This window comes from Asterias rubens, chromosome 4, assembly GCF_902459465.1.
Source record: "Asterias rubens chromosome 4, eAstRub1.3, whole genome shotgun sequence".
NCBI classification, from domain to species: Eukaryota; Metazoa; Echinodermata; class Asteroidea; order Forcipulatida; family Asteriidae; genus Asterias; species Asterias rubens.
The window spans coordinates 12320953-12343737 of NC_047065.1; the positions used below are offsets into that span (position 1 = coordinate 12320953).

The window sequence follows — 22785 nt, forward strand, 5'->3', positions numbered from 1 at the left end:
GTTTCAGCCGTTGCTCCCGACCAATAGGAATAAAGAAACTGTCTTATACACGCGTGTACGCCCATGTTATAACACTTTTTACTGGTGTTATATCATCCGTTCAAACAACCCCTTGTGATGCCCTCTCGACCAATCAGAATGGATAAATTGTCTTAGGTATTTATGAATGTTGATTAAAATCCTGCTCTAGCATTAACATATTTATCCCCAAGTTAGCCTGCCTTGATCCGCCCAGATCTTTACACTTCACAACTCCCAGTTTGTGGGATCTTGCATATGACATCACAAGCCCCAAAACAGCGCCCTCACTATGGTCAATAGGGACTTACCATTGGCTGTGAGTAGTGCGCGGTGCGCGCGTACCAACTCCCATTGTTCGACCTCTGTGGTCACGACCATGGCAAGGGATCTAATTTTGGAATGATACCGGGTAACACGACTGGAATCTGTCTCTAAGTCAGCCTGCCTTGATCCGGAGTTCTGCAGCCAACAGCGGCCAGTCCGATTGTAACATTGTCAGCTTGTGGGATCTTCAATCTTGGCTCTCTTTGCTGTTATCTCCATGTCCTGGGTGTTTTTGAGATATTGCTGAAAATCCAGAGCGAATATACCCACCCAGGAAGAATATTCCCTTGTAGGAATACGCAATCTGAGAAGTGTTCACCTATCTGTCGTCAAGTTTGTCTGCCTTGATCCAGAGCTTTACAGCCCACAACGGCCAGCCAGATTGTAACAATGTCAGCTTGTGGGATCTTCCATCTTGGCTCTCTTGGCTGCAATCTCCATGTCCTGGGAATTAAATGATACAAAATGCCTTCACATTAACAAGGTTTTAGTTAAAGGCAGTGGATACTATTGGTAATTACTCAAAATAATTATTGGGATACAACCTTTCTTGGTGACGAGTAATGGGGAGGGGTTGATGGTATAAAACATTGTGAGAAACGGCTCCCTCTGAAGTGCCATAGTTTTCGAGAAAGAAGTAATTTTCCACGAATTTGATTTCGAGACCTCAGATTTAGAACTTGAGGTCTCAAAATCAACCATCTAAATGCACACAACTTCGTGTGACAGGGGTGTTTTTTTCTTTCACTGGTATCTCACAAGTTCGATGACCGATTGAGCTCAAACTGCTTAGGTTGAGATACACCAACTGTGAAGGCTAGCCTTTGACAATTACCAATAGTGTCCACTGCCTTTATGATATAAAGGCAAAAGCGACCAGTAAAAAACAAAAAAAGTTGCTGCTTAACCCTTTTTCACGCATACCGCCCGGAAGCACCCTGCTTATTACTCCACATACCGTCCGCAGCCGACCCTGAAGTTTGACATGTTTTTTTAAATAGTTCTAAACATGCGATTAAAACGCAGCAAACAGCCGTAGATAGGGCGAGTTTTCAAGACGACAACAGTCTAAAAATAGCACATGGTCCCCATGAAGACAAAATGACGCTGTCCATCTTCAAAGGTTCAAAGGTCAGAAGTCCTTCATGTACTACCAACGCATGTCCGAGTAGGTGCTTTTCTGTGTGGGACGGATGCAAAACTAGCATCTCAAAGGTGGAAGATTTCCCGACATTGATTTTTTGTTGACTACTTACCGTACCATACTGGTAGTAATGAGGAGCAAGCTCATACAGCCAGCTCGGCTCGATGACCGTCAAGTCCCTCATGTAGTCCTTGTTAGTCTGTAGAACCTCATGAAATACCACCCTGAAAATATACACCAAGTCGGAAGATAATTAAAGACTGAACACGTTTGGTAATTTTTAAAGACCAGTCTTCTCACTTGGGTGTGGCCCAACATAAGCATAAAATAACAAGCCTGTGAAAATTTGGGCTCAATTGGTCATCGAAGTTGCGAGAAAATGATGAAAGAAAAAACACCCTTGTTGGCAAATTTGTGTGCTTTCAGACAGGAATAATAGACTTCTAGCTAGAAGTCTCTTCTTTTTTTTTAGTGAGAAATTACCTCTTTCTCTAAATCTATGCTACTTCAGAGGGAGCCGTTTCTCACAATATATATTCTCACTCTTATACTATCAACAGCTCTCCAATGCTCGTTACCAAGTCAGTCTTTCAGTTAATACTTGTTTTGAGTAATTAACAAACGCGTACCTTCCCTTTAAAGGCAGTGGGCGCTATTGGTAATTACTCAAAATAATTATTACCATAAAACCTCACTTGGTAACGAGTAATGGGGAGAGGTTAATAGTTTAAAGACAGTGGACACTATTTGTAATTGTCAAAGATCAGTCTTCTCACTTGGTGTAGCTCGACATATATACATAAAATAACCAACCTGTGAAAATTTGAGCTCAATCAGTCATCGAAGTTCGGAGATAATAATGAAAGAAAAAAACACCCTTGCACACGAAGTTGTGTGCTTTCAGATGATTGATTTCGACACCTCAAATTCTAAGTCTGAGGTCTCAAAATCAAATTCGTGGAAAATTACTTCTTTCTTGAAAACTATGTCAATTCAGAGGGAGCCGTTTCTCACAATGTTTTATACCATCAACCTCTCTCCATTACTCATTACCAAGTAAGGTTTTATGCTAATAATTATTTTGAGTAATGACCAGTAGTGTCCACTGCCTTTAAGAGAGATTACCAAGCCTCATATACTTTCCCTTTAAATAATGCAAGAAATGAAAGTTACCAATGTGGCGGTTTCTCTGTGTACAGTACTGATGACGGATGGACATGGATGGAATGGTCGTCTCGTATCGTCCGATACTCCCCGCTCGGATGCAACCTGGCTGCATTAGCGAAGAACCCCGCAACAACGCAACGACAAACGGAGTCAACGTCTCCCTCGCTTGACACAATCTTCACCTTGAACTTCTTGAGCAGTTTTTTAAGTTGTTCCCTCACAGTCATCGCTCTGCAGAGACCTTTTATGAGAAACAGAATGTTGCAAAAATCTTGGCAATTTGATAAATATTTGTACAATATTTAACCATAGCACCTTGTAAACCATTACAGTTCAAAACGTAGCTCCATACACCTTGAAGAAGAAACTTACTGAGGGTGTTGATACGCCCCTAGGGGTGTGATAAAGCGCTACTGAGAACCCAGTATTATTATTTTGTATTAGTACCACCTACCTTTGTAGTTGAGATAATTTTCATGGCACCATCTTGAATTTTTGCCAAACTGTATAGGAAGAAAATGCAACATTAGCTTTAAAAACAGTCTTGTTTGACAGAAAAAAACAGAACTCGCACATGGTCTCTCCTGTTGCCTCTGGTCTATGCCTTAATACCCCTTTGAAAGTTTCCTCAAGACTTTTAAGATTTTCAGATGGAATCTGTACCCTTCGCAAAATGACAATGGCCGTGCTCTCTCAAAGATGTAATTCCAGGTCTGTAATTTCTACACATTGACTAGTCTTCGGAAGTAACACTAAGCAAAGCAGGGTATACGCAGTCCAAACTGAAAATAAGAATTCGTCTGTAAACTTTGTGACATATTTTAGCTGAATTTCTTACAACAGGGTTTAGGGTCAACTACATGTAAAATGTTTACCTTGATGAAAGCTTCATAAACATTCAACAATGTGATGTGGTCTCCCTCGGCAACCGAAAACTTCCTCTTCGCTTGTTCCTACAAACATTACAGACACAGAGGACATCAAAATAAAAAGACTTAAACGTATGCATTTATATGGGCGCACGTATTTAGAAAATACCATCAAGAATCATATCAGTACAACTAAACTAAAATGAGAAAATATTCAAATTAAAAAAATTAAATTCATAAAGAATTCCAGCCACATATCAGAAGACGAGCCTTTACAAAATACAATAAAAAACAGTTTGAACGAAAGTGCTTTCCATACTTACAGCCTTGCCTTTCTCATTGGAGGGAGTTTGGAAGATATTCTGAACTTGTAATAAGGCGGCTATACTTAGAATCTCCTCCGAGCAGCCAAAATCCCCTTAGAGAGAAACAAACCAGACAAAGATGAAAGTCAAGAAGGAATTTTAATTCTTTCTTAAAAGTTACTACACAGAATTGGTAAGAATAAAAAACAAATCAATGGGAGACTTTGGGACGCTAGGTGGCAGCAGACTTACAAGGTAATTTCCATTGTTTACATGGTTCTGAGTGTGCGCAAATGACCGAGGACATTGGATTTTACCTGGTAAGTCTGCTGCCACCAAGCGTCCCAAAAGTCCCCCATTGTTTGATTTTAGTCTAAAAGCTTACAGATTATAAAGTTCATGCCAAGACCAATTTTTGTTGGTGAAACTTCTCCCCCTGAAATGAAGTTCGAAAAGAATGTATCTGGAAACCTAAAAAATGGAAGACCTTGATATTCCTTCGAGTAGGATTGTTCTCTGAGGTAGGCACTATGTCGGGTCAAGCAGAGTGACCTCGCAGTCCACTGGATTGTGATGGGATTGTTAATGCCAGGGATGTGGACATACGTAGGCTCGATGTTATTACCGGAACAACATTTTCTATGCATAATGATAAACACCTTATCAGCAACTAATCTAAGGCTAAGGCCCTTTTACAAACGACAGCGTGAGTTTGGGCCCTGGCTTTGGTTTCATCCACCAAGACCTGAACCAACGCCAGAACCATAGAGTTATATATAAGAACTTAGAGGGCGCACTGGTGATGCCGCTTGCACAAACACGACGGGACCCCAAGGAGACACGCGCGCCTTTCTATACGCGCATTGAATATGAAGTACACGTTGGATTTGAACACTTTGCGATACTGTTTTGTCAACTTAAAAAATGGCCGCACAAACACAAGCTTTGCGATGCTGTTTTGTCAACTTAGAAAATGGCCGCATGCGCGCATGCCGGGTTGCGTATATAGGCCAGTGCGCCCTCTAGTTCTTATATAGAACTCTTTGGCCAGAACTTAAGTCCAGTACACCAGACCAGTCAGCTATGGCACTTCTGAGTGTTCGGTTCAAAAGTTGTTATCAATGCACAACCCTGCTAGCATCATGTCAAAACAACTAACAACAGGTTCCCCTTCCTACCTGACACAAGCAGCATTTTGGCAAACATTGGATCAAGAGGAAACTCAGCCATGCGTATCCCGAGTGGCTGAGAGAGCTTGGAGTGATCGTCAATACCGCCCAGAGCGTAGAGTAGCTCCAGACCCCTCATCATAGCCCTGGCTGACGGCGGCGATAAGAAATTGAAGCGTAGGACATTATCGATGCCGAGACATTTCAGCTGAAGTATTACTGTGCTCAGGTCACTCCTGTTAAAGATGGTTTGAAGCAGTTTTATATCAGACAATAGAGAGTAAATTTAAAAACACCAACAGCGATTCCCCATAACAGTGTTCTGCTGGCTAAATGCCAGTTAAAACCACATACATAAAGAACCTATAGACGGACAGCATCTATGGAAATCAACGTCTGGATAGTGTAATTTGAACAGCACCCTACTATACCCAAACCATGGACAAAATCTGTGAAAACGCAATTCCAAGCGAAAACATGTGTAAAGCAATGGGCGAGTGAAGAGATGACGACAGAAAATGTGTGCTTTAAGGGTAAACAAATCACCAAAGTCTAAGAAACAATGTAAAATCATTAGCTAGATACCTTTTCTGCAGTTAGTTGTTTGCTGTTTCTCCTCCTCTTTCTGAACTTTCTCCAAAACGATGAAAGTAGAAGAATTTTATTTTAAAAATATGCTTGTCACACACTTTCCGACCAAAAGGCGCGTCGGTGCGTGTTTTGTGCCGGGCGCTGATGACGCGTACCGCATAGATATGCGATACTGCTACTGATAGGCGACTGTTTGGTGTGCATTCGACGCAAGCGTACGCAACACGGAGGGCCATAGTATGAACTTGCGTTTCAAAGCAAGTTTAGACTGGATTTCCCGGAAAAAAAGTTGTAAACATGACATTTTAACAGTTCAACCTCAACGCCCAACATTTGCAAACAGTCATATGGATAATTTATGAGGTGTTGTCTTGCATATTAAGGCTACAATCCCGCATCGGGTCATCATCTCATGCAAATTTATAAAATATAATAAAGATGGTGTGGGCACTGCCTCAAGGTTATACCAAAACGTGTACTAAAAGCAGCGGGTCGAGCGTTAACTTCCGCCCTAGGTTTGAGAAAGTACAAAATTACAGTTTGGCGCCACCTACTGTCCGTCTATAGGTTCTTTATGTATGTGGTTAAAACCACATGAGGATCAGTCAAAGTTCACTTCAAGTGGACTAGTGGAATGACAAGCTAAGAAGTCCGGCTGGCCGTCACTAGAAAATTTAAGGGCAAACTTTGCCCCAAAACAACTTACTTTGTACATGTATCAAGCTAGTATTTCCCTGCAAAGTTGTTATCTTAAAAGAAAATTTAAGTTTTAGTCCAATATTGGTGAAAATGCAGAGATGATATGAATTATTTTCCTTTCTGAAGCTAGAAAGACTGCTAGAGTCTTAATGTGAGGCCATCACCAATTGTATACATGTATACCACAAGGTTTTTTGGTTGGTAGATAGTTTGCAATATCAGCTTTTTATTGTTACATCTTATTTACTGGCATTGATAAAGATTGCAGTGGTTCTGAATCAAGATGGCTTCACTTTGATTAGAGGTCCTACCTCTGCATCTCAGGTACTGTTGTCTTCCTTAGTGACTTGTAGTCATCCTCGGTGAATAGTCTGTACGCCTTGCCTGACCTTACACGACCTGCCCTGCCGGTCCTCTGCTGAGCCGAGGCTTGGGACACGGGGACCACTACTAGTCCGGAGAGACCTGTCTTTGAGTTGTAGGCTCGCATCTTGACAAAGCCACTGTCAATCACTGAATAAGAAAAATGAAAAAAGAAGCTAGTTAATTGCTTTAACACTACTAAGATTTTCTAAATTTGTCCATGCTCAGAGGTGCAATCATTTTTGGGGAATTCCCCGAAACTCAGAAACTATACATCTTTTTGAGTGAGTATGTTTACATTGTGGAAGTGTCATGGCCGAGCAGTTAAGAGCACCAAATTCAAACTCTGGTGTTTCTGATCAGCAGAGTGTGGGTTTGAATCCCCAGCCGTGACACTTGTGTCCTTAAGCAAGACACCTAACCATTGCTTTGTCCTTCGGATAGGACGTAAAGCCGTTGGTCCCATGTGTTGTGTAACGCATGTAAAAGAAACCAGTGCACTTCGCCCCGGTGTTCCTAGGTGGCTATATAAGACTTTGGTATCATTATTATTATTATTATGAAACAGGAATTACATGGAGATAACAGGTGTGAGTTGGTAACAATGAAAAGATGTGTTATTCTGGCCTCTTTCTATAAAAAGCTTTTTTATAATGCTAGAGGCCAAGAACAGTTTTTACAACAACAAAAAACCACCTACCATACACAATGCCATTGATGGTTATTGATGTTTCTGCTATGTTGGTTGCTAGGACAACCTTTCTGGTGTTGCGGCTGATCCTTTCGAAGACCCTCATCTGCTCTTTGCCAGGCAAGCTGCCATACATCGGAAGAGCTAACATCTTCATATGGTCGGAGGAGAAAGTGCGGATCTGTTGCCTACAAGGAACAGATTGCAAAACATTAACAATTACAGAAATTTGCAGAAACTTCAAAGGGTTGCGGTACTTTTTGTATGACACAAAACTCAATGTTCACAGATTTACACAGTTTGAAGATAATGACGGTAGAAAGCTTCCCTTAAAATATTAACTTGCTGAGGTACTGTAGTTTTCGCGAGATGAGTAAAACAATGTCCAGAAAAATAATTATTCGTCTCAGGAGACGAAAACTAATTTAGCATGTATATGTATTTACCCAACTCTCCTGAAAACATCCTGACTAATGAAGCTGAAACTTCTACAGGTAAACTGTGTTTCATACAACTTCATGTACAGTGAGTATAGATTCATGGCATAGCCAAAAACTTGATCTACAAAAGGTATCAACATCCTTCATGCAGCTCAATGAACTTGGCCCTAGAACTTTGAAAGCTTGTTCCATTTTCAAGGACTCAAGTGACTTACAGGACCATTTCCATTGCCTGTTCAACTTCGTCTTGTCCGGTCAGGAAGGCGAGGATATCACCAGCTGGCTCCGTCTTGTGCAGCTTCATGATCGTATCCACCGTCGCTTTGACGTAGTCGGGTACTGGGCTGTTATTAAATGAGATGATTGAACATTAGGAACATTACGAAAATGGGTTAGCTCTGTCCCTACATCCCTGCTGTTCCCTCTCCCGCCCCATTTCCTGTCCTTACCCAATCTAGATATGACTGGGGCATTTTGGTTGGTTCAGTAGTTTCTTCCCTGCTTTTCAGCTGTTTGGCCCCCCCGGCTCAAATCTGTCTTTGAGCGACAGTGCAACAACTCCTCTATTTAAACAGAGGTTTGTTACAAAAACTCTTTCCTTACCACGAGAATCAGACCTCTCTTAACTCAACCTCTGGGATTTCTGATAAGCAGAATGAGGTTTTGAAACCCCCCATGAGACTTGTGTCCTCGAGCAAGATACTTCAACATGGGGCATTAAGCCGAATACCGGACACTTCACAACCTCGGAACTCAGCACCTGCAAACTCGGCACCAAGAATGTTGGCACCATACAAACTCGGCACCGGCCTTTTATTGACTAACAAACTTGGCACCGAGCAATATCACCTCGAAGAGTCAAGTTATTAAAAAAAAAAGGGAATAACGTAAGCTTCATGTACACTTTTTAGAAAAATATGGGACTATGATATGGTGGGACATCAAAAATGAGGCCTACTACGCAGTGTGAAAATCAAACTTTTTCAACTGGGTGCCGAGTTTGTATTTGTACATGTGCCGAGTTCGTTGGTGTCGAGTTTGCAAGGTGCCGAGTTTGCAGGTGCCGAGTTTGCAAGGTGCCAAAGTGACCGGTACCCATTATGCCGTAGGGCCCAAAAAGCCTCAGTGCACTTATCGTGGAAGAGTTGGAGTTAACACCGGTGTTTCTGGTTCACATAGCAAGCACAGTTGTTTACAGGTTTCCTCGGGTTTGCAAGCTAGAGTGATTATGTTCAGTTCAGTTATAAGGCATCCTTGGTTTTATTACAAGAAACCAATAATAATAACAACAATCACCTGAGACTGTAGAAGACATCCACTGCAAACGTTCTCCCCTCAACTGTGAGGATGCTAGCCGTGTCTTTGCTGCAGAGATAGTGAGATCAAAACAGGCACTAATTACAACACTGCTCAGCAGCCGTCGATTTCACAAAACTCTTTCGAACTTTAGGATTAATCTTATGACTTAGGCACGTCCCAACCCTGCACTGTAGCATGCAGATCTTAAGATTGATCCTTAGTTAGGACGAGTTACGCGTCCTAACTCGAGATACGACGAGTCCTAACGCTTTGTGAAATCGGCGGCAGGACATTTAGCAAGCAACAGAGACTCATAGTGGTTGGGAGGCCATCTCTGGGGCTTGCCTCGGGAGGACGGCTATAATGAATGATGAATGAATGATGAATGAATGATGGATTACAACAATGCTCAAATCAAAGTCTTGGCAACAACCATTTAAGAATGTCACAGAATTTTCCAAATGAGGTTCATTCCTGGTTAGAACCATCGCACACAACAATAACCCCCATCACATGAGGAAAAATAAGTTCTGAATAAATGAAATCCTTTGGGGGAAAACAAACCCACAGAATAGCATTTGAATCAGTCTCTGAACTGTTTAAAACCATTGGACACTTTCGGTAAACAGTTTTGTCCAAAGGCCCACACTTTGTGTATCACAACTTGTAAATAAAGAACAAACCTGTGAAAATTTAGGCTCAATCGGTCATCAGAGTCAGGAGAAAATAACGGGAAACCCCACCCTTGTTTCCGCACGTTTCGCCGTGTCATGACATGTGTTTAAAATAAATCCGTATTTCTTGATGTCGAGAATTGATAATTGTTTTAATGTTTTCTCAAAAAGTAAAGCATTTCATGGAATAATAATTCAAGAGAAGTCTTTCACAATTACCTTCTGTAAACCCTGTAAGTTATTTGTAAATCTGTGAACTTTTTGTTTTGTTTCTGTTCCGAAAGTGTATAATGGCTTTAAACTCTAGTACTTCATGCTTGTTTCCTGACCATATGAACTATCTGCCTCTCTTAATATTTATGCATGAGGTACGTCACAATGCTAACCCAAATCAAGGCCATAGGCGCAGCCACTGCAAGTGGTGGCGGACGTGCGCCCATAGCCTCATTTTGGGTAAGAATTATGACATCATGCATAAATATTAAAAGAGGCGTATAATCACTAAATTCTTTTGCCAGTGGTCCAGCGGGTATTTCAAGCTCTGCCAAAGACGGTTGTTATGCAAGCTACCTTGTATCGTCCGTTTCATTTTGATTGAAGAAGTCTCTGAAGGCCTCTGCATCCAGCGTTGCTGAGGCAACGATGATTCTCATCTCGGGTCTCTTCCGCTGGATCTTCTTGAGGAGTCCGACGGCGATGTCCGTGTACAGCGTTCTCTCATGCGCCTCATCAAGCATGATCACACTGACCAAAAATGGTAACAGAGCAGAAAAGGAAGTATGATGTCAGAATAAAACGTCAACAGATTTCTGTTTTTACAAATGAACACTTCTCCGGGTTCCCTTCCCCCACAAATTGTTTTTCTAAAACTGTGAGACATTTAGGGGCACTGTGCAAATTTTGCCGAAGCACGCTGATTTGAAACTAGGGCCTTGGAATGTTTCTTAGTTTATGTCAATGTTAAAATAAAAAATAAAAATTGTTTAGCTTTAAAAAGCTCTACTGTGCGATGTTGAGTATTTTATATGATTTAAAATGGTTTCTTTAATGAAATAAAAGCATAATAATTATTATTCATCAATTGTTTTTGAGTCAGTTTAAACCAGAGGTTCTCGTTTAAAATCCTCCTCTAGTAATTATTTCTTTGGTCAACCCCAAAATCATTTAAAAATACACCCAGTCAGTCTACCTTTACTTGTGATTAATTATTTTGTAATAAAATATAGCTCTACCTGTATTTGGAAAGCAGTGGGTCATTCATCATTTCTCTCACAAGATACCCATCTGTCATAAACTGAAGACAAAAAAAACCAAGACAAATAATTAACAGAGTTTAATATTCCACATGTGATGACAAGTCCTTTTGGCAATGAAACTGTGGGACCACATGGCTCAACTTTAGCAGAAAATCCAGGAGAACGCAGGAATCAAGATCAGAACAAAAGTGTATAATCTAAACTGTATAATAAATTTGAACAGACACTGAAAAAAGATTGATCTATTCTGTTTAACTGGTGATACTCAGCAGGATTGAAAAAATCAGTGAGAATCAAATTCAACATTTGAGCATCATTTTTTTTGTGACAAATGTATTGAGGTAAACAAATAAAAAATAAAATAACTTGTCCTGTTTTGAGTTTACTGGCCAAACACTGAAATAACTGGCCTTTGGTCCAGTAAAATTCGAGCCCTGAGGCGGATTGCACCAAGCGGTCTTAAACTGGTCTATGCGCTGTAGCCGGCTAACTTGAGACGCGCTCAGACAGTCTTTAATTATAGCCCGATTGCAATAGCATGGTCTATATTTATAGCAAGTCTTAAATCTTAAGTCTGCTATTAGCTAGCTATAATCGGTCTTAGTTTTGTTTTTTAAAGATGGGGCTGGATTTGTTAGTTGTAGACGAAGTGATGCGACGAGCTCTACGACGAGACCGAATATTTAGAGATATATTACACCCATGAGAGGCGTTATAATGGTGATACATTGTATCGTAATATGTTCCCAAGAGTGAAAATGATTGGATATCCGATGATTTTAACCTAAGCAATAAGAACAATGCCGTAACACCAGCGCTGCAGATGTGCTAAGTATTATGGGACATTCGTTCGTATTACATTACTTTTCGCCGACTTATCTAAGACCGGCTTATTGCAACAGGCTTAATGACTGACTAAGCTAAGAGCGTCTAAGGCAGATAGCCGGCTATAACTGACTGGTCTTAGACTGCTGACTAAGACCATTTTATTGCAATCTGCCCCAGGTCTAAGAGACTGGTACTGTAACCCATAGGCCTAAAGATACCTTTGTAGAGAAGACAATGAAAACATAGTCAGTTTTAGATGGGTGTCATTCCTCAACTTTAAAACCCAACTTTTTCTTAATGCAAAAACCTTAAAAATCTCCAAAGAGAAGATCATGATTGCGTGAGGTGGGCGTGGCTCACAGTGGAATTACAGTGCTCTTCTGAACAGGATTACCTTAATCTTGGTTGCCTCAGGGTCTGTGCAATCCTCAAAGCGGATGGAATACCCGACCCCGTGACCAATGACAGTGCCACGCTCTTCAGCGACACGTTGAGCCACCTATGGGGGGAGAAGGCAACAACAACAGTTGCACATTAACTATTTCATAAAGCTTTGCAGTAAAAAATACTGCTTGACAAATTTCTTAGCTAAGCAAAAATTGAGCGGGGCACCAGTCACAACAATGTTTAACTCAATTTTATTTTGGCTGGTAACTCGTTTCTGTTAAACAATACATTTCTGTACTTAGCACATTTTTGTGCTTACAGGCTGTATGAGAGACTTTTGAGATGCTAGGTGGCAGCAGACTGACCAGCTAAATCCATTGTTCTCGGTAATGTGCGCATGCTCAGAACTACGTAAACAATGGAAATTAATCTGATAAGTCTAGTGCCATGCAGCTAGAGCTCCAAAGTCTCCCATTGAAGAAACAAACAACAAATGTAAAAAAGGCTACAGAGACTAACTTAGCCACGTCCAAGCATATTTCCAATAAAGTCATGAACTTGCCATCCCATCTCTTGGGCTGAGTGACACTCACTTTGTACCCACTGCACTCCACCCAGCCTCCACTAGGTGATAAGGAACACTATCTGGGTGCTCTTTCCTTTAATGCAGAAAAGTCATGAACTTACTGTTACAAAACCCCCAAAGGCCAAATGACGCCTACTTTTTTACCCATCTGCACCCCATCCAGCCGCCACTAGCTACATCATGTTATGAATCTGGGTGCTTTTCCACCTAATATAATAATGCAGAAAACACTTGAACTTACTGTGACAGCAGCCACCCTCCTGGGCTGTGTGACACCCACTTGGAACCCATCTGCACCCCACCCATAGTCACCACTAGGTACATGTTATGGATCTGGGTGCGTTTTACCCTATTATATAATAATGCAGAAAACACATGGACTTATTGTGACAGCAGCCACCCTCCTGGGCTGTGTGACACCCACTTGGAACCCATCTGCCACCCACCTAGTCACCACTAGGTACATGTTATGGATCTGGGTGCTTTTTACCCTAAATAATGCAGAAAACACATGGACTTACTGTGACAGCAGCCACCCTCCTGGGCTGTGTGACACCCACTTTGTACCCATTTGCACCCACCCATAGTCACCACTAGGTACATGTTATGGATCTGGGTGCTTTTTACCCTATTATATAATGCAGAAAACACATGAACTTACTGTGACAGCAGCCACCCTCCTGGGCTGTGTGACACCCACTTTGTACCCATTTGCACCCACCCATAGTCACCACTAGGTACATGTTAATGATCTTGGTGCGTTTTACTCTATTATATAATAATGCAGAAAACACATGAACTTACTGTGACAGCAGCCACCCTCCTGGGCTGTATGACACCCACTTGGAACCCATCTGCACCCCACCCATAGTCACCACTAGGTACATGTTATGGATCTGGGTGCTTTTTACCCTAAATAACGCAGACAACACATGGACTTACTGTGACAGCAGCCACCCTCCTGGGCTGTGTGACACCCACTTGGAACCCATCTGCCACCCACCCATAGTCACCACTAGGTACATGTTATGGATCTGGATGCTTTTTACCCTAAATAACGCAGAAAACACATGGACTTACTGTGACAGCAGCCACCCTCCTGGGCTGTGTGACACCCACTTTGTACCCATCTGCACCCCACCCGGCCTCTACCAGGTACTGAGGGATCTGGGTGCTCTTTCCACATCCTGTTTCGCCGACGATTACAACTGTCTGGAACTTTTCGAGGAGATACAAGATGTGATTTCGATGCTGTAAAGATACAATTAAAGAAGATGCATGCTGAAGGTGACAACATAATAGTAGCTAAATGTATTTTAAACTTTTTTTTCTTTTTTTTCATATTGATTCTAGACTCATAAAAATACTTCCAAGTCCAGGCAAAATATGTTAACCTACAAATGGGAGTGCCCTTAGCATAAATAAAAAATGGCCCTGCTCACTCAAAGATGAAACTCCGGGCCTGTCGTCCATGCACCAAATGGGTGCCTGGACATCTTCTGGACACCCTGTTTTAAATTTGGACCACCTCTTTTATCTGTAATTTACTTGTAAAATAATGTATTGAGGAAGTGTCATGGCTGAGTGGTTAAGAGCACCAAATTCAAACTCTGGTGTTTCTGATCAGCAGAGTGTGGGTACGAATCTCCAGTTGTGACACTTGTGTCCTTAAGCGAGACACTTGACCACTGCTTCGTCCTTCGGATGGGACGTAAAGACGTTGGTCCATGTGTTGTGTAACGCATGTCAAAGAACCCAGTGCACTTATCGAAAATAGAAGGGGTTCGCCCCGGTGTTCCTGGCAGTGGCTGCTGAATACGCCGTGGCACCTTGTAAACCCTTATAAGGTGATACATAATTGAGTCTCAGAATTCATACCTTACATTACAATAACCTCTCTTTCTGTATAAATGTGTTACGTTATATGTTATACCGCCCTCTTGTGTTCGTAACTATAGGCAGTTGCCATGCGAGCAGCCCTCTTGTTATTACTGTGATTCTTGAGAGTTAGAGAACAAGACCCGATGATACTACAACACTGACGTGTGTCTTTGTCTCTATTTATAAACTATAAGTAAGAAAATGTATTATATACTGAAGCTAAGCACCTTGACCTTGTTTGTAGATACGTGTGCTTCGATATTATTGTGAGTGAACAATTTGGTCACCTTGTTTTTAAATTTCCAGCAAAATTACTAGATCCTGGCTACTTGGTCGACCACTGTTTGCTTCATTACCTTGAAGACGGGTAGTCTCTGCCTCTGTTGTTCAATGGAAACGGCAACATTCGGATTATAGACAACACATTCGCCACTTCCTTCGCCGACTTGACGCCGCTCCTCCTTAAGACCTGCCCCTGGCTTGTCTGTGCCTGCAGTTACCACAAACAGACCCAAATTAATATTCTTTATCCCTCGATGCAAATTTAGCATCTTCTCAAACATTATTAACTCAATCTTTAATTTCAAATAAGGACGGGCCTTGAAATAACCCACAACACCTGCAGCAATTGCCATGGTATCCCCCACACGATTGCAGAGGCAGTCGGGTCGATTCCCACTGGAGTCTGGTCCTGGAGAGAGAGACTCTCGGGACATATCATGATAATTTCCCCCAGCTAACCCCATTTAAAGCCATTGGACACTTTCGGTAAACAGTATTGTCCAAACACAAAGGCCCACTAGGCTCAATCGATCATCGAGTCGGGAGAAAATAACGGGAAAACCCACCCTGGTTTCCGCACATTTCGCCGTGTCATGACATGTGTTTAAAATAAATCCGTAATTCTCGATGAATATGTCGAGAATTGATAATTGTTTTAATGTTTTCTCAAAAAGTAAAGCATTTTATGTAATAATATTTCAAGAGAAGTCTTTCACCATTACCTTTTGTAAACCCTGTAAGTTATTTGTAAATTTGTGAACTTTTTTTGTCTTTCTTTTTTTCCCCGAAAATTTTAATTAAATATAAAACTAAAACTTAAAACTAAAACTAAAAAAGAGGCACAGAATTGATCATAACTGCCTAACTAAGGCTAAGGTTGAGTCTTCCAAACTTCATTAAGACTTAGTAGAGTGTGTTAAACAATCTTGTTTTTATCACGCAATTAACGCAACCTCCGGCTACCTCCGACTTTTACCAACTGCCCCTAAAAAATAACTGGGAATCGAACCCACGGGCACACCAGACCGGTACTTTTGCGTCCACTGTGGGATGACCAGTCTCCTGTGCATTTGCAAGCAATTTGACTGCTCAATATTTTTTAACGAAAGGCAAACTTGTGCAAAGATCACTGCAATAGCTCTAAACCTTACCTGGCTTCCAGAATTTGGGTGTGAAGCTGGTCATTCCTTAGTTGTCCTTTTTCCACATTTCAAATAATTATACCGGTCCAGTTTTCACACAGTTTTCATACAAAATCTTCGATTTTTTGCAACCAAAATAATGCACCTGTTGAAACGGCGGACGACGTGCAAACTGTTACTTACCAAACAAGAGAGGGCGCTAGATCCGTATGGGTGCACGGATCGCGGCGCTTGGATCCCCTACCACATTTATTGTTATCAAACTTTTATTTTAAGTTGTAGACACTGGAAACTATTGGTAATTATCAAAGACTAGTCTTCACAGTTGGTGTATCTCAACATAATTATGCATAAAATAACAAACCTGTGAAAACTTGAGCTTCAATCGGTCGTCGAAGTTGCGAGATATTAATACAAGAAAAAACATCCTTGTAGCACCATGGTCACACGAAGTTGTGTGCTTTCAGATGCTTGATTTCAAGACCTCAAAAAATTAATTCTAAATCATTCTGAGGTCTCGAAATCAAACGTGGAAAATAACTTCTTTCTCGAAAACTACGTCATTTCAGAGGGAGATGTTTCTCACAATGTTTTATACTATAAACCTCTCCCAATTACTCGTGATCAAGAAAGGTTTTATGATAATAGTTATTTTGAGTAATGGGATACTTTGGAACGCTAGGTGGCAGCAGACTTAACAGGTAAATTTCCATTGTTTACGTAGTTCTGAGCATTTCCTGGTAAGTCTGCTGTCACCAAGCGTCCCAAAAGTCTCCCATTACCAATAGTGTCCACTGCCTCCGTAAACTATTGACATTATGAATATTGGTCGATGTAGAGGAGGCTATAGTGCACCTTATCGACAATGATAAGACAGGCACATGGTCAAGGTCTTTGCAAACCCAGCAGAGGTTATTACAAAACAGTTACAGAACCAAGCAGTGGTTATTATTGCAAAACAAACACCACCACAGCCACGCCTTATGACGCAAGCTTTCACCATAGAGCAAGGACAAGGGCCTCTTTACTGTTTTATGATTAGTCCAAGTGAGCAGCCATGCAGTGACGTAAGCTTTCCCCTCTTGGCATAACGTGTACGTACGATTGGTCCGAAGTAACTTAGAGCAACCACGTGAGCAATGAAAACTTGTCCTCAGCTCTGCATGACCTTTTCAATCAAACTAGAATTCAGCCGACACCTAGACTTGACTCAAGTCCCAACCCTGTGCCCCCTTAGAAAACTATTGTTTTGTGAGGCGCTGCATCCCCCAACCTGTTCCATTCTAATAATTATAATAATTTGGGGCTATCATCCGTACTCGCAGCTAAGAGCTGAATTGCGAAGGACGCGGCTACAACGTGTTCGAGAAGCAGGCATGCAAGGGCGCCTTTGGCTGCCAGCCACATCAACCAATTGTGACCACGGAGCACAGCCTAGATCGAAAGTGTTTGATTTTTCCCGAGGGAGGAAAACCGGATGGTCTGGAAAACCCTCGTGGCACAGCAGAGAACCAACGCACAACTCAACTAACATTATGGCCCTGGCCGCCGGGAATCGAACCGGGGTCACCTCGGTGAGAGGCGAGCGCTTTTCGCACAAGCCAACCACGCACAAGCCAACTAGTTTGTCAATTTCCAATACCTCGGGGAGCTAATATCGACTAGTCACCCTCAAACCATGTTATATTTGTATAATAACACCCCTTACAAATATTCTGCCTTTTCATTGGTTTAGAGCGCGTCACATGATATGTCTTAGTTTTACTAGCCGGCGGCCGTATGATAGTGCATCGTTTGCCGTGTGATAGTCCGACGACTATCACACGGCGTGCAGTACCCAGACGTCTTTTTACCCACCTCGAACCCAATCAGTTGTGCATCTGTGTATCTGAAACGCGTAATGGGGAGAAGTTGATAGTCGACCGATTGAGCTCAAATTTTCACATGTTTGTTATTAATATGTGTGTTGAGATACACCAAGTGAAAAGACTGGTCTCAGACAATTACCAATAGTGTCCACTGTCTTTAAAACACCGTTTGAATCTATGTCCCCAGGTCAAACTGTCCTTGTGTGACTACACTGGGGTCAAAGTTGAATTGGTATTCAATGGAGTGGACTCGAACATTACGAGCTGGTTCGCCAAGGAGCGCATTGTATCCTCTCCATGGAGTGACCTGACACCAACGGCAACTACGAACTACTTCTCTATCGATGGAGATGTCAGTGACGGCTGGTATGTGAAGCCTACTCAGTCAATTAAATTGGTGGTTAGCCCGGTAGCAAATTTTATTATATGCAGTGATCATTTTCATGCAATTTATTATTCTTCTAATAAAATATCAGTGAGCGTGTAAAGGTCTAGGTCAAACCACACTGGACCATACGACATAAAACAACCAAAAGAATCGTCCAATTTGCCATAGCGACAATGTCTGTGGCGTGAGCAAAGATCTTTAATGGAATTCTTTTATGAAGTGAAAGTGTTTCTGATATACGGAAGCGCATTGCCGCCACATAAATAAAACAAAAATCTCCTCGTATAGTGTGCGCTCGTACACGATAAGTGCAAACTTATCGCGTACTTTTGTTTGTTTGTTTGTTTGTTTGTTGGTTGGTTGGTTGGTTTGTTGGCCAGTTTTATTTGTTTGGTTGTTTAGTTGGTCGGTTGGTTTCCATTTGTAAAACTTGAAACATACATAACATACGCCCTAACACCAGTTATAATAGTAAAGACAACCAACTGAGATAACATCCCAGAACGCAACACTATTCAGCTTTGTGCTGCCAATTTTTGTTTTTTAATACAAATAAATGAACAAACACAAAGCGGTATTTACCCTCTCGTAGTGGAGTACCGGACTGCCATTTAGGTTCGAAAATAATACATTAATTGCATGTGAAAATAGGCCTACATGTAGCAAATGAAATTCACTATCCAGGTATCAACTACAAAAACTCTCGGGTCAGAATTGACCCGATTTGGGTCCCAGGGGGCCAGACCCATTTCTGGGTCAGTTTGACCGGAATCCGTGTCAATGGGAACCGGGAATACGTGTGTCCCGGAATCCGAGTCAAAATCCCCGCTTTTAACCAAATTTCTGGTCACAATGACATGGATTCCAGGTCACATTGACACGGATTCCGGGTCAAACAGACCCAGAAATGGGTCTGGCCCCTGGACCCAAGTCCGGGTCAATTCTGACCCGGGAATGTTTAGAGTCTAATAAATATAAGACTAACAATGTAAACAATTGAAATAAACAAAAAAATTATCCGCAATCGAAAAATATTATATCGCAAACCAAATAAATATTGCTTGTTCTTGACTGCCACACTTTAGGACCCCATGGCATCGACGGTTCTACATCAGTAACAATGATGACTACTGTCTGATTGGTTGGTTGGTGGTGATAGACTCGGAAGGTGCTTGCTCAGTTGCAACATCCTTCAGCAATTATCCAGCCATACTGTATAGCACAGAGAGCACTGCATCAATTTGGTGTACGTCCAACAGTACTTTATAATTAATGTCTTATTAAAATTTTAGAAGTCACTGGACACTATTGGTATACTCAAGGTAATTTTAGCACACACACTTAATGAGCAATGGAGAGCTGTCGATGGTATCAAATATTGTAAGAAACTGTTCCCTTCGAAGTGAGTATAGTTTTTGAGAAAGAGGTAATTTTTCACTCAAATAATAAAAGACTTCAGCTGAAACCTTTTTGTTATGCAAATGAAAGCACACAAAGTAATGCAACAAGGCTGTTTTCTTTTTCTTTCATTATTTTCTTGCAAATTCAATGGGCAATAATTTGAGGGGGTGGGGGGTTCTGAAACGAACCAGGTTTAAACTCTTTTCAAAACCATCCCGTCTGAATTAGAGTTTATCTTTGCATGGTGTTACCGCAAACCATATAGTATCTAAGTTTTTACATTACAAATTGTGTAACTTTGATAACTATGCTTCAACCTTTTAAATTGCATTTCTTTGTTTTGTTTCACTTCTTTTTATTGTTTCCAGCGTGGGGCACGGCGGATTACTTGACCATCCAAATCGGTTTTTAGAGAGTTCTAGATGGTACGAGGCGTTGAAGCATATCCGAACCTAGTCTTGGCGCTAAGTGGCCAATTTCAACAAAAATCCATATACTTTAACAACTTGCTCATTCTACCACAGACCAGCAGCCGATTTTACGAAACGCTAGGATGAATCCTATCTTGAGTTAGGATAGGTTCAATGCGTCCTACGTATTTGGATACGGAACTTTACTCGTCCTAAGTCCGAAGATAAATCATAAGTTAGGAAGAGTTTTTTGTTGAAATCGACGGCTGGCCATTGTAGACAATCACCAGTTTGTCATTCACTGGTCAAATAATAAGATCTTTCAATTTGATTAAGCTCGTTATTCATGTTTCTTTTATTATGTATTAGGTAGTAGAAATTCAAATTAAGAATGGTCAAAGTGTAGTCTTGATGCCTTTTATAAATAGATTGACTTAAACGAGTCTGAATAAGAAAAACGATATCATGTGTGTAAAAAAAAAATCAAAATTGAATGCATAATAGTCAAAAAAGAAACCTATAATGTTTGAGTGGATTAGGGGAAAAATGCGCGAATTTCGCCGGGGAAAACCTGTAAATATATCACACTTGACTCAATCTTCTTAACGCAATTATTATAAGTAAATTGCAATGAATGTTATTTAATCAGTGTTTTATTTAATTAAAACCATATGGTCAAAAAGGTAGAGTGCCGTGTACATTATATACAAAATTAAACCTTATGTATGGAAATCAACACCGAGCAGTTTAGAGCACAATCAGTAAATATTCCTTTATTGTGTCCATTCAAATTTGAGCGCAACTATATTTCTAATGATTCTTTGCACCATGTTTATGACTTTATTCTTTCACTATAGTATAAGAGTGTATTCCTTACCATTTTTCTTGAAATTTTGGATGCAAAGCAAACTGTATATAGGCCCTATCTGATCAGTTAATTGAAATATGAAAACTAATTATCAGCTGATGAATTCGTGTACAAAACCATAAAAACAGTGTTAATAAGTTTGTACATTATCCACTGAGGCTTTCAATTTAAAGGAACATTACAGAATTGGGTTTTGCTAACAAAACAGTTGTTGGCAATGTTAAGCACTTTATGTAATCCACCATATACATAAACTGACAAACGTGTGGAAGTTTAAGATCGACCGGTCATCTGGGTCACGAGAGAATAGTGAAAAACCGATTACAAGTTTTGCATTGCTACGATGCCCCCCCCCCAAAAAAAAAAAAACGCTCACTGAGCGATAAACTCCAAACGTGAAGTTAGATTATTTATTTCTCATCAAACCTGACATTTCAGACATAAACATTTCAAAGGATATTTTCAACTATCATCATCATTTGACCGTGTAAGTTTAATGCAAATCTGTGATCTTCACGATTTTTGTTTCTTAACAATTCTGTAATGTTCCTTTAACGAAGTTTGAGTTCAAGTCTCCTGTTGGTCATCATGCTGACTCCTCGTTTCTATTTTGTATCCTTCACTTAATATTTATCTTCAATTTACAGTGTATTGCTGTAAAGCCACTCGGCTCTTTTGCATGTTGTATAATTTGTAATTTTAACTTTTTAAACAAATGGTATTCTATAAAGCATTTTTTTTTCTTGAAACGTGTGGTATAATTCAAGTGATTTTGGACTTTGGGCCACTTTTTTTCTTCTTCAATTTTAATGTGATCATAATTAATAAACTGAACCAGAAATAATAATATGAAATGCAATCTTTGCACAGTAACTGATCCGTTTTCACTAACTGACACGACACAAGGGTTTCAATGTAATAGTCTAGACCAGATTAAAAAAAAAAAAAAAATTCGGAGCGGCATTTTTGAGTAAAAGTTGGTAACATATCTGATTTAACTAATTGGGGGTGCTGAATCCGAAAATGATGAATACCAAGGCTAATTTTTAGTCCTTGTCCCTGAAAAACCAAATTTAAAACAATACAGAAAACTTAGCAGACGACGGACTTCTCACGTGAAAAATAGTCAGGTTCTGCTGTGGTTCCATATTGATGTTGTCAGGATACCATACGGGTCAGGTACCCGGGTGCAGGTCAGGTACCCGGGTGCAGGTCAGGTATCCGTAACAAACTTGTGATTGTACTGGATAGATCTGCAATCAAATTGCACTTTCAGAGGGACCAACAGGTGCTTTCAATGTCATTTTGAAAGTATTTGAGCTAGTGTTTTTTTTCCTAATAAAGAGTTACGCCACTGGCGTTGTCGATATATCGACAGCGGCGTCCATTGAGTGGATGACATCACTGGTGGTCTTTCTTTTTCTCCACGGTTCCCAGTGCACCGTTCAACACAATAGCATCACCTGCCAAACAAATTGTATAACAGGTACATATATTATCGCAAATGGGCCATACAATATGTTATAATTAATTACAAGGTCATCAAGTCAATAACATTGTTTCTAAGATCATAGATAGCTGTTAATATAGTTTGGAAAAACACATGTCGTGAGGAACTTTTGGGTTGCTACAGGTGGCTGCAGACTTACCAATTAATTTTTGTACGTACTTCTTTTTACATTGGCATACATTTATTTACTCGGCAACAATACACAAAAATATGTACAGTCAT

At 40.7% G+C, this 22785-nt stretch overlaps 2 protein-coding genes across 3 annotated transcripts in view; both read right to left on the reverse strand.

The window, feature by feature from the left end:
• Positions 1–99: 99 nt before the first annotated feature.
• On the reverse strand, positions 100–16277 carry LOC117289703 (probable ATP-dependent RNA helicase DHX35). The gene is made up of 17 exons (XM_033770942.1): positions 16128–16277; positions 15051–15184; positions 13894–14064; positions 12235–12339; positions 10989–11050; positions 10327–10500; positions 9080–9148; positions 7999–8127; positions 7353–7531; positions 6601–6802; positions 5009–5235; positions 3849–3943; positions 3532–3609; positions 3111–3159; positions 2663–2897; positions 1602–1713; positions 100–789 (listed from the first exon to the last, which is right to left on the reverse strand). Exons 1-17 carry the CDS (start codon positions 16159–16161, stop codon positions 739–741), a joined length of 2106 nt encoding a protein of 701 aa, XP_033626833.1. The 5' UTR covers positions 16162–16277; the 3' UTR covers positions 100–738.
• A 6048-nt stretch (positions 16278–22325) lies between these two features.
• LOC117289671 (putative phosphoenolpyruvate synthase) overlaps positions 22326–22785 on the reverse strand; it is a 32551-nt gene continuing 32091 nt past the window's right edge. For both annotated transcript variants that reach the window (XM_033770896.1, XM_033770898.1), the window contains one exon: positions 22326–22516. In XM_033770896.1, the coding sequence (XP_033626787.1) occupies positions 22455–22516 (62 nt within the window). In that variant the 3' untranslated portion in view covers positions 22326–22454. The remainder of the gene's footprint in view (positions 22517–22785) is intronic.

What these genes read in the sequence shown, in the direction of transcription:
- LOC117289703 (XM_033770942.1), bottom strand. Translation starts at nt 16,161, where the DNA reads ATGACCAGCTTCACACCCAAATTCTGGAAGCCAG. An exon ending in CCACTGCTTTCCAAATACAG is followed by an intron (nt 10,501 to 10,988) that starts GTAGAGCTATAT and finishes ATTTTTGGTCAG; the next exon opens with TGTGATCATGCTTGATGAGG. An exon ending in CCAATGAGAAAGGCAAGGCT is followed by an intron (nt 3,610 to 3,848) that starts GTAAGTATGGAA and finishes TAATGTTTGTAG; the next exon opens with GAACAAGCGAAGAGGAAGTT.